We start from the raw sequence: 11,358 nt of genomic DNA on the forward strand, positions 1-11,358 counted from the left end.
TATATATATATTACTTAAGGGAAATTTATAGCTATAAATGTCTGAGTTATAAAAGAGATAGATTTGAAGTCAATAACCTAACTTTGATTAAGATACTGGAAAAGGTGCCCTCCCTGGTGGTGCAACAGGTTAAAACACAACAGGTTCAAGCCCAACAATGCCAAACTAACTGTACCTGCTTCAATGAGTTTGATCCCCAGCCAGGGAGCTGACCCACAAGGTGTGGCAGACCTCTCCTGTCTCGCTTGCTGTTCCCTTCAGCAGTGTATTTCAGTAGATCTGCCTGTTCTGCTTCCCACTCTGTCTCTGGTGAATCCCCTCTTTGCCCCTGTACCTCTGGCCTGTACCCTAGTACTATATAAATAAAATAAATCTTAAAAAAAAGAATAAATAAAATCTAAAGCAAACAGAGGAAAGAAAATAAAAGTTAGAGTACAATGAAATAGAGAACATAAAAACAATTAAGAAAATTAATAAGACTAAAGTTGGTTCTTTGACCAACTTCATACCTACTTAGATATCTATGATCAAAAAGATAGATAACAAGTGGAGTTGAAATATCAGGAATCCTTGTGCACTTATGGTAGGATTGTAACCTGTTTCGCCACTAGGGAAACAGCACAGAGATTCCTCAGAAAATTAAAGTATAACTGCCATAAAATCCAGCAATCCCAATTTTGGGTCTCTATTCAAAGGAAATAGAAACAGGATCTTGAGGAAATAGATGCACTTCTAGTTCACTGCAGCACTATTCATAATAGCCACGACATAGAAATAACTGTGTCCACCAATGGATGAATGAAAAAGATGTGTGTATGTGTGTGTGTATATATATATATATATATATGCACATATAATATTCCATTGACACACACAATGGAATATTACACAGTAAAGAAAAGGAAATCCTGACATCCTGAGGGCACCACACACAATGAAAAAAACCAGACAAAAAGGCAAATGCTGTATGATCTCAAAAGTGGAATCTGAAAAAGCTGAATAGAAACAAATAGGATGTTTGGTAACGAGGGCCTTAGGAAAGGAGATGTTGTGAAATGCTAGTCAAAGGGTACATGTTTCTGGCTAAAAGATGAGTAAGTTTAGGAATCTAATGTACAGCATGGAGCATGGTGATTATAGTTAACAATGCTATATACTTCAAAGTTGCTAAGAAAGATCTTCAATGTTCTCATCACATAATTAGTAGTATGATGATAATCACCTTGCATTATGTAAGTGTATCAATTCAAAATGTTGCACACCTTAAAGGTATATGATGCTACATTATCAATTTTATCTCAAAAAATCTGGGGATGAAGGAATTAGAAATTAGCAGAGGAAAACACTTTATAGATTAATCACCATGGTAGTATAATACTGGAAATGTACTCAGTACTACTAAATTGTTTACTGAATGGCAACTGGCAAAATTTTTGTCAGACATATTTTAACATTAAAAAATACTTAGGTGGGGCCCTCCCTGGTGGCGCAGCGGGTTAAAGCACAGCACTGAGAGTCTGGAGCCACTTCCGCATGAGTTCGATTCCCACCTGCCTCCTGCCCCGGAGGTGACCACATGGCGTGGCAGACCTCTCCTGGCCCGCCCGCTGCTCCCCTCAGCAGTGTACTTCGTCGATCTGCCTGTTCTGCTCCCCAGTCTGTCTCTGGTAAAGCCTCTCACCGCCCCTGAGCCTCTGGCCGGTACCCCAGTTCTGTATGCACAGGTGAATAAATCTTTAAAAAAAAAAAAAAAATACTTAGGTGGGCCCTCCCTGGTGGCACAACAGGTAAGGACACAGCACTGCAAGTGAGCTGCAGCCACCTCAATGCAAGTTCAATCCGCGGTCCCAGAGGTGATCCATATGGCATGGCAGACCTCTCCTGACCTGCCCGCTGCTCCCCTCAACAGTGTACTTCATTGGTCTGCCTGTTCTGTTCCCCAGTCTGTCTCTAGTGATATTCTCACCATCTCGGCACCTCTGGCCTGTACCCCAGTTCTGTATGTATAAATAAATAAATCTTAAAAAAAAAAACAACATACTTAGGAAGGCCCTCCTTGGTGGATAAAGGAGTTAAAGTACAGCACTATGAAGCTATCCGCAGCCACTACACCATGAATTTGATCCCCGGCCAGGGAGGTGACCCACAAGGCACAGCAGACCTCTCCTTTCTCACCTACTGCTCCCCTCAGCAATGTATTTCAGTCAGGCTACCTGTTTTGCTCCTCACTCTGTCTCTGGTGAATACTTAACCCCACCCACCCTCACCTCTAGCCAGTTCTTGTACGAATAAATAATAGTATTTTTAAAAAACTATAAAATATCACTGATAAAAACTAAAGACATAATAAATGGAAAGAAATCCCATTGTTCACAGATTGGAAGACTTGGTATTATTAAGTACTCCCCAAACTGGTTTACAAATTCGATGTAATCCCCATTAAAACCCAGCTGTCTTATTTGCAGGAAGTGACAAACTTATCCTAAAATTCATATGGAAATGTAAGGAACCCAGAAAAGTCAAAATAATCTTGAAAAAGAAAAGCAAATCAGAAACTACACCTCATCCTCTGGATTTTAAAACATTATAAAGCTATAGTCACTAAGTTTTTTGCAGTATTGTCATAAGGATAGAAACAGATTAGTAGAATAGAACTGAATGTCTAAAAATAAACTCTCACATTCATAGTCAAGATTTTTGACAAGAATGGTGAAAAATGGTGAAACAATAGTTTCTTCAAGAAAGAGTACTTGAAATGAAACAAAATGAATTTTTTAAAAAGATTTATTTATTTATATATACAGAACTGGAGTACAGGCCAGAGGTACAGGGGCAGTGAGAAGATTCATCGGAGACAGACTGGGGATCATAACAGGAAGATTTACAATGTACACTGCTGAGGGGAGCAGTGGGCGTGACAGGAGAGGTCTGTGCCATGTGGGTCACCACCATCACCACCACCATCACCATCCTCCAAACGCCCCCACGCCCCCAACCTTGCACTCCTGGCTGGGGACTGAACTCACACTGAAATGGCTGCAGGTAGCTTTGCAGAGCTGGGCTTTAATCTGTTGCACTACCAGGGAGGACCCAAAGGAATATTTTTTTAATAAATGAAGTAAATTTTAAGAGTAAAAATAAAAATCAGTGATTTGTAACTTTAAAAAAGAAAATAACACGAAAATTAGTGCTGGAATTGCACATGCAAAAGGACAAATTTGAATCCCTACTTCATACCATATATAAAAATCAACTCAAAAATAGGTAAAGGTAAGGGCTAAAATTACAAAATATTTAAAAGAAAGCATAGGCATAAATCAATAACCAATAATAACAATAATCAACAATAATGTTTTGGGCCTCCCTGGTGGTGCAAGGCATTAAGTCTCAACACAATAAAGCTATCTGCTGCCACTGCAGCCTGAGTTCCATCCCCAGCCAAAGACCCACATGGTGCATGGTACAGCTGATCTCTCCAGTCTACCTGCTGCTCCCCTCAGCAGTGTATTCCACTTGATCTGTCTTTACTACTATTATGAAATGTAAAGTTGAGGCTCTGGAGCTGGCAGACCACAGCTTAAGTGGTGAAGTTTCTGATTACATGACAAGTGTCTGCAAGTTTGCATGAATTTGCACTTTCCAAGGGGGAGAGCCACTGCTCCCTTCAGATGCTCAGATGGATAACACTGCAGAAAACTAATGAGTATCTTGTGAAAGGATAAATGAAGGGAAAGTCTCCCTGGGGGCGCAAGGAGTTAAGTCATCTAAGTCATATAAATCACAGCACTATGAAGCTATCTGTCTGTAGCTGCTTCAGAGTGAGTTCAATCCCTGGCCAGGGAGGTGAGCCTCATGGTGTGGCAGACCTCTCCTGTCTCCCTTGCTGCTCCCTTCAGCAGTGTATTTCAGTAGATCTGCCTGTTCTGCTCCCCACTCTGTCTCTAGTGAAAATCCTCTACCCCACACACACACCTCTGGCTTGTACCCCAATTCTTGTATGCATAATAAATAAATCTTCAAAAATAAATGAAGAAAGTCCATAAGCAGGGAAAAGCCAATGCACTTCCTTGGTTTTAGCTTTCACTGCCTTCAAACTCCACAAATCATTCCAAGAGTGTGTTGAGCTTTTGCTGTGAAAACTTTCTGGAACTGTTTTTCTGAACAAAACTAAACTAAACTACATAGCAAAGGGTCTTACCAAGATTAGTGAATCCATCCTGAAGGGCCCATAATCGAGCCCAAGGGGCAGGGAGGGGCTCCTCTGGCTCTTGGTCCTCAGGGATAGAGGCGAGTTCTTGAGTGGACACTGTGTCTAAGGAGCTCAGTGTCCCTGAGCTGGAGTGAGAAGACTGACTAGATGTGGGCACTGTGCTGGTGGAGGAACTGGACGTGCCCTGGGATTGTGAGGAGCTGTGTGTCTGTGAGGAAGGGCCATGGGGCTGGACGCAGGCACCGCTGCTGTGGGGCTGCTGACTCTCCACTTCTGTCTCCCGAGACATCACCACCTCAAAAAGAAGTGTCCAAAGATAAAATGAGTTTCCAGAACAAGACTTAAAGATCAAGAGTGAAGAATGGGCATGTGTGATGGGGAAAAAACCCATGGTCAGCATGTTATGCAAAAATTGACACCCTAATATTCTAAAATTCTAGACCTTATATCTTCTAGACAGAATCTTTCATAAATCCACTTTCCACAGAACTGTTTTTGTGGTGTTTTATTTTTGTCTGACAGCCATAACTCACAGAGGAAAAAAACCAAAAAAATTATCTGATGGCTATAATTAAGTAAAAAGCAAAAAAAAAAAAGGAATTAGGGTGGAGGCAGATTCATAATTGCTTATATTCACCTAATCTCTAAAAATTAAAAGTAAAATGTATTCATTAATACAATTCACACTATACTTAAATCTCACTTAAGGTTTGGCTAGGGGGTGAGGGAGGGTTAGGTGGCTTGGAGCAGAAGATGGGCAAAGAGAAACTGTACAGTAACTCCAAGCACCACATCAGGGGTGGCCACTTACATAAAATGTCTCTGATGTCCCTCCTAGGACAGCTAGCTAATGGAAGGTAAGGACCATGCTGTTAGCTCTTTGTAGTCCTTGACCAGTAAGGACTTAGCCACTTAAGGAAGTAGAACACAAAGTTGCTTTCAGCAACTCTGCCTAGTGCTTTGTAATGCTAACTAACTATGGGGCTCATCTTCTCAGGATCTTACGTGGCCTTCAAGCAGAAGAATCCTACCGGAAACATTTTTTGAATTACAGGAGACCAGTAAAGAGGTTATAATCCTTGTTTTAGCATTAACATGATGGATAGCTAAACTCCAATAATAACTGAACCTACAATAAAATAACTTTGAATCCTAATCTGTTTTTTTTTTTTTTTTAAGTGCCTCTTCTCCTGATCCACATATTCAGGCTACTCTTCCAGAACACAGTAAAACACAACTCACACTGGCAGCATTCACACAGTTTTCCACATACAAAGGTCCTGTTGAGTTTTCGTTAGTGTGCACCAAGAAGGTGATGCTAAAGTTGAGTTTGCCACTCCGAAGTCTGCAGCTCTAATGTTATCTCAGCCAGGCTGTATCCTTCTGCAGATTTTTAACCAAGACTTTTTCACACCAAAAACTGAAAAAAGACAGTGTCAAGCGTTAGTTGCTATCAATATTAACATAAACAAGATCCTGGCCTCTGCCACTGGGAATGGAGTGGTTAGAGGCAAACAGGACTGGAGTCAAATGCCTGAATCAAATCTTTGCATGAATTTTTATATAGATCATGACCTCTCTGAATCCATTTCCTTATCTGAAAAAAGGACCTTGAGAATTAAATGAGATGATGCAAGAATGCTCCTCCCCCAATAAAGCATAATTCGAAAAGAATGGCCACCCAGTGGACATCCGTGGTGGCGCAGGGGTTAAAGCACAGCACTGTGAAGTTATCAGCACCCACTAGCACAAGTTGATCTTCCCCCAGAGATGACCCACAGTGCAAGGCAGACCTCTCCTGTCTGGCCTGCTGCTCCCCTCAACAGTGTATTGCAGTCAACCTACCTATTTTGTTCCTCACTCTGTCTCTGGTGAATCCTTTCACATCCGGGACCTCTGGCCTGTACCCCAGTTCTTGTATGCATAAATAAAATCTTTTTAAATTGCTTTTTAAAAAACAGGGCCCTCCCTGGTGGCACATGGGATTAAAGTACTGCACTGTGAAGCGAGCTGCAGTGGCTTCAGGCAGCCACTTCAACTAGAAGTGCCTGGGAGGTGACCCATATGGCAAGGCAGACCTCTCCTGTCCCACCCACTGCTCCCCTCAGCAGTGAACTTCATCAATCTGCCCGTTCTGCTCCCCACTGTCTCTAGTGAATCCTCTAACTGCCCCTGCACCTCTGGCCTGTACCCCAGTTATAAGTAAATTAACATTAAAAAATGAAGTGTCCTCTGATCCTACGAGGGTCAGTGTTTTCAATTCCTGAAGCACCTACCATCTAAGAGTGGAATTCTCCGTATACATTTTAAAGGCTGGATTTAAAGTATATTAATTACTAATATTTATGAAATTCTTTATAAGCAACTTTGCTCTGATTTTGGAGGGCACAACGTTGTTCCTTCCTATCCTGGAGGTCTGGGCCAGTTGCAGCTTGTAAGTAACAGGGGAAGTGAATAGCGTCAAAGTTAACCTACAAAGAAGGAAGAGAATCGCCCACATTCTTCCAACCCAACCCCCACCCCCACCCCATACACACACCAGGTCGAAAACTGGGCAAGGCGGGAGCTCAGGAGATTCAGCCTGCATTAAAAGCCTGAGCGTGGGATTCGAACCCCCAAACACTGAAGTGGAGCACCCCACTATGACTCACCGCGTGAGCCCACCGGGAGCCGCACACGCTACTCGGCCACAGCCAGCCGAGTGGCGCTAAACCAGCTGATACAAACTCCACCCTCAACCAATCAAAACACCTCTGTGCTGATGCAGGACCAATGAGAAGAAGCGGATGTGGTCGAAGTCGTGCTCTCAATGCTTGCTGGGAGTTGTAGTTTAAAACGCTGGGCGGAACTCAGAATCCCCGTTTTCCCCCCAGAGATCCCGCCCCCTCAGCTCCCCAGCCAATCACCAGCACTGGTTGGGTCGTTCGCTTTCTCCCTGTTGCCCCCACCGGCGACCTCCGCCAGAATAGGCCCAGCGCCAGATGTGGGTCGGGAGGGCCGGGTCCCTGCTCCGTGCATGGGGGTTATGGCCAGCAGGAGCCCTCGGAAGGAGACCGCTAAGCTGCAGCGCTGCGTCGCCGGCGGGAAGCAACTCTGCGGGGTGTTGGAACTGCGGCAGTCCGGCGGGCCCCGTGAGGAAAGACGGACTCTTCTGCCCGCATTGCCGGGCCCTGCAGCCACCTGACCCGACTCAAGACTACTTCAGCCTCTTGGACTGGTACGGGCGGTGGTTTCGTAAGGGGCACGGGGGCGAGGGAGTCGTCGGGTGCTGCGGGGTAGAGAGGAGGGCCGATCTGGAAGGAGGAGGCGGGACCGGTAAGGTGGGTGGGCGGAGCGCTAGAAAACGGAGGGTGGAGGGTGGGGGTGTCCCGAGAGAGGACGCTGGGAGGCCGGACCTGGGGGTGAGAACTTGAGTAGAGTGTATGGGAGAACCGGAGTGGGGAAAGGAATTAAGTTAAATTGGAGGTTGGCGCTTCTAAGGAGGAGAGGTGCGAGGCGGAGCCTGAGAAGACCCCACCCCCACCCGCTTAGAGTACGAAAAACTTGGGCTGAGACTTTTCAGAAGTCATGAGGTGTGATCCCACATAAAAGAGTAAAAGTTCTGGAAAAACGCAATACTGTGGACGGAATCTAAAGGGAAAATGGAGAAAGGATCCTGAGAAATGGATTTTTTTCCTGTTTTTTTCAAAGGGTTGAGGGACTCAGAGGTGAAGTTAGGCAAAGATGAACTGTTAGGAGGCGGTAAGCTCCGGGAATAGAAAGTAAAAGGAATTGGATTAAAAGTGGAAAACAAGTATGAAAGGGCCTGGTCCTTAGAAATATGGGGTGTAATTTGGGGATGCCACTTCTCCATAATCCTGGGGTCTGCCAGTCACTGGACACTTTTGACAGGCTACAGTAACTGACCCCTGAAGTTCTTTAAGAAGCCAGTCTTGTTCCCATCTCAGGGTCTTTGCATGTTTTCTCTGCTTGGATGACAGTTCAGATCTTGATTACTTATCTTTATCATCACTGACATCAGCTGAAATGTGATCTCTTTGCCCACCACTCTTTGTTCAGTTTTCCATCACAGCACTTATCACTCTTGGAAATTTTGTGCCTACAAATTTGTGAATTCTTGTTTATTGTTTCTTTTGAGAACAGGAGTCAAACATGTAGTGTACAAATATGTAAATATTTGATGCATGAATTTCTTCTCCCAATTTCCTTCCAGCAAACGTTCCTTCAGAGTTGACACTACAAAGCTCCAGCACAGGTACCAGCAACTACAGCGTCTTGTCCACCCAGATTTCTTCAGCCAGAGGTCTCAGGTAGTCTGTTGGCCACCTATATGTGTGCACTGGGTGGGTGGCTGTGGCCTTGTGGTTATGAGGGGTAGAGCTGGACAACCAGCTGTAACCTGTCACCAAGGCAGTCTGATCCCTGACAACCAAGCACTAGACCTGTCCTGCACGCACAGCTTTTACCTGACTTACCAGCATAATTAGAACCCATTTGTTGAAAATAAAGATAACTCATCCCATATCAGCTCTATTTTGGCCACATTTTAGGTAACTACCCATAAATAATTTATGAAACAGTTTATGAATATAAGATAATTGATTTGAATAGTAATATGAAAATCTTCATCTCCACTAACAGACTGAAAAGGACTTCTCAAAGAAGCACTCGACCCTGGTGAATGATGCCTATAAGACTCTTCTGGCCCCCCTAAGCAGGGGACTATATCTTGTAAGGTGATTTCCCAACCAGTCTATGTATGACTGTATGGTGTCCAGTATGGTGTAGTCTAGCTGCTCCCCTGTGTTAGCAAAAGAGTGCTTAGGACCTGTGCAAGCCCAAGGCCTCAACCATATTAGCCTTAAAGATATTACACAATATATAGTTTCTCTGAGTATTCTCATATAAATCTTACTTGTCTGATTGCATTTTTTTACCATCTGTAAATTTCAAACATGGGATGGTGATGGATAATTTTTGTTGTGTTGTGTTTTGTTTTTTTCCAAAGAGGAAATGAGGTAAGGTAAGCACCTCAGTTACAGCATTGAATAATCATCTTAATGTGCATTCACTTGTACCCCCAAGTAAAGGAATGACCACCCAGGATCTTGGAGTTCCCAATAGTAGAGAATTCCTTCCTAGCACTCTCAGCCCTCTAAAGTTTTAGTCCTCTAAATTTCACACTTTCATTGTTAGGACACGTCAGTTTTTCTTTATAAGTGGTATTCTGTTTTAAAGGTTGAATAGGATTTACATTACTCTTGACATGGTTTCTTGAGTCAAACTTATTTTCCCTGCTTTTTGCCCAATAGCTAAAGCTCTGTGGAGTAGAGATTCCTGAAGGGACAGATTATGAAATGGACAGTCAGTTCCTCATGGAAATAATGGAAATTAATGAAAAACTTGCAGAAAATCACAGCGAAGCTGCCACGAAAGAAATTGAATCTATTGTCAGAGGTAAAAGTAAAGCATTACTAAATGTTTTGCTTGTTTTTGCTATAATGAGTACATGTTCAACAATGAACAATGATGACATATTTGTCATCATAATGATTCAGGGAGGTTTGGTTTTATTAATCCTGAAAACAGTTTTGTCCGGAATTTAGACTTGCAGTATTCTTAAACCAAGAGTGTCATCATATTTTGCAGATTGCAGGGCTCCTACACACATAGCATCATTTAAATAATATTATTGAGTCCAACAAGAAAATAGGCCTTGGGCTCTCCCTGGTGGTCCAGAGGGTTAAAGCACAGCACTGTGAAGCTCTTCAAAGCCACTGCAGCACAAGTTCAATCCTCGGCCAGGGCGCTGACCCACCTGGTATGGCAGACCTCTCCTGTCTCGCTCGCTGCTCCCTTCAGCAGTGTATTTCAGTTGATCTGCCTGTTTTGCTCCCCACTCTATCTCTGGTAAATCCTCTCACGCCACACACACACCTCTGACCTGTACCCCAGTTCTGTAAGCGTAAATAAATAAATCTTTTTTAAAAAAAAAGAAAGAAAATAGGCCTCAAAAAATTCATGGAAATGCCCGCTGTCCCACAGCAGATATTTAATAGCAAAGATTAAAACCTTAATCTTTCAATCCCATATTGCTTTGCTTTCCATTTTATCCTATATTATTGTTTTTTTTAGAGAAAAGTCAATAGTGTGTGTGTGTGTGTATTACAAGTAAAAAGAAAGAAATTTATTTAAGAAATTGGTTTACATGATTGTGGGGCCTAGTAAGTTTGCAACATGTAGGGCAGACCAACAGGCTGGGTACATAGGCAGAGCTTCTGTGTTGATTTAAGTCAGAATTCCATCTTTTACAGAAAATCTTGGATTTTTTGTCCTTAAAGCCTTCAACTGAATAAACACAGCCCACTCATATGATCAGAGAAAATCTTCTTTACTTAAACTGTATATATGTTAATATGTTGCAAATTACCTTTACAACAACTAGGGTAGTATTTGGTCAAACAACCCAGCACCACAGCCTAACCAGGTTGACAAGTGTAATTAACCATGCTATGCAGAAAAGGCTCTAAGTCTCTTACTCCAGTGGTATATAAATCTGTGCTTTCATAAGGAGTGCACCTACTGTGTAGTAGGCACTGCATGGCACTGACTATATGATAGTGAACAAATATCTTCATGGATTTTATATATTCCAAATCAGTGTCTCCAAAACGGAATTTGCAAGCATAGAACTTCCTCCCAGAAAAACCTGTTTCTCCACCAGTTCCCTTTCTAAATGAAGGACACATCTGTTGCATAAATCTAGAACAGAGAGAAACCATCCTTACAACCTTTCCTCCCTTACCTTCACCAAGTCTTGAAAAGATGATCTTAAATATGTTTCAAATCCCTCCATCCATCTTTCTTGCTACCACCACATTTCAAGCTACCAACTCTCTCCTCTGGATAGCTACAGTAAATCTAGACTTAGCTATCTTTATCTTTAAGCCCTTAAGATACATCTAACATATTCCTACACCGTCACTGTGTGATATTTCCGAAACCCAGATATAACATTCATCCTTGACCTTGCTTAAAATATGTAAGTGCTGGGCCCTCCCTGGTGGCGCAGCGGGTTAAAGCACTACACTGAGAAGCTAAAGCCACCTCCGCATGAGTTCGATTCCCGCCTGCCCGGGAGGCGACCA

General features: G+C 42.9%; 2 protein-coding genes across 4 annotated transcripts in view; one reads left to right on the top strand and one right to left on the bottom strand.

The window, feature by feature from the left end:
- CHEK2 (checkpoint kinase 2) overlaps positions 1–6,956 on the bottom strand; it is a 32,274-nt gene extending 25,318 nt beyond the window's left edge. For 2 of the 3 annotated variants that reach the window (XM_012730808.1, XM_012730807.1), the window contains exons 1-2: positions 5,453–5,498; positions 4,199–4,505 (exon numbers count right to left, since the gene is read on the bottom strand). In XM_012730808.1, coding sequence (XP_012586262.1) covers positions 4,199–4,499 — 301 coding nt within the window. In that variant the 5' untranslated portion in view covers positions 4,500–4,505; positions 5,453–5,498. Of the gene's footprint in view, positions 1–4,198; positions 4,506–5,452; positions 5,499–6,861 lie in introns of those variants that run through there. The other variant, XM_012730809.1, reaches the window with a different exon arrangement.
- Positions 6,957–7,125: 169 nt separating this feature from the next.
- HSCB (HscB mitochondrial iron-sulfur cluster co-chaperone) overlaps positions 7,126–11,358 on the top strand; it is a 10,363-nt gene continuing 6,130 nt past the window's right edge. The window contains exons 1-4 of the mRNA XM_004690863.2: positions 7,126–7,427; positions 8,424–8,520; positions 8,852–8,941; positions 9,523–9,667. Of these exons, the coding sequence (XP_004690920.1) occupies positions 7,192–7,427; positions 8,424–8,520; positions 8,852–8,941; positions 9,523–9,667 (568 nt within the window). The 5' untranslated portion in view covers positions 7,126–7,191. The remainder of the gene's footprint in view (positions 7,428–8,423; positions 8,521–8,851; positions 8,942–9,522; positions 9,668–11,358) is intronic.

The sequence above is a fragment of the Condylura cristata genome, unplaced genomic scaffold, assembly GCF_000260355.1.
Source record: "Condylura cristata isolate star-nosed mole 26May11 unplaced genomic scaffold, ConCri1.0 scaffold00029, whole genome shotgun sequence".
NCBI lineage: Eukaryota > Metazoa > Chordata > Mammalia > Eulipotyphla > Talpidae > Condylura > Condylura cristata.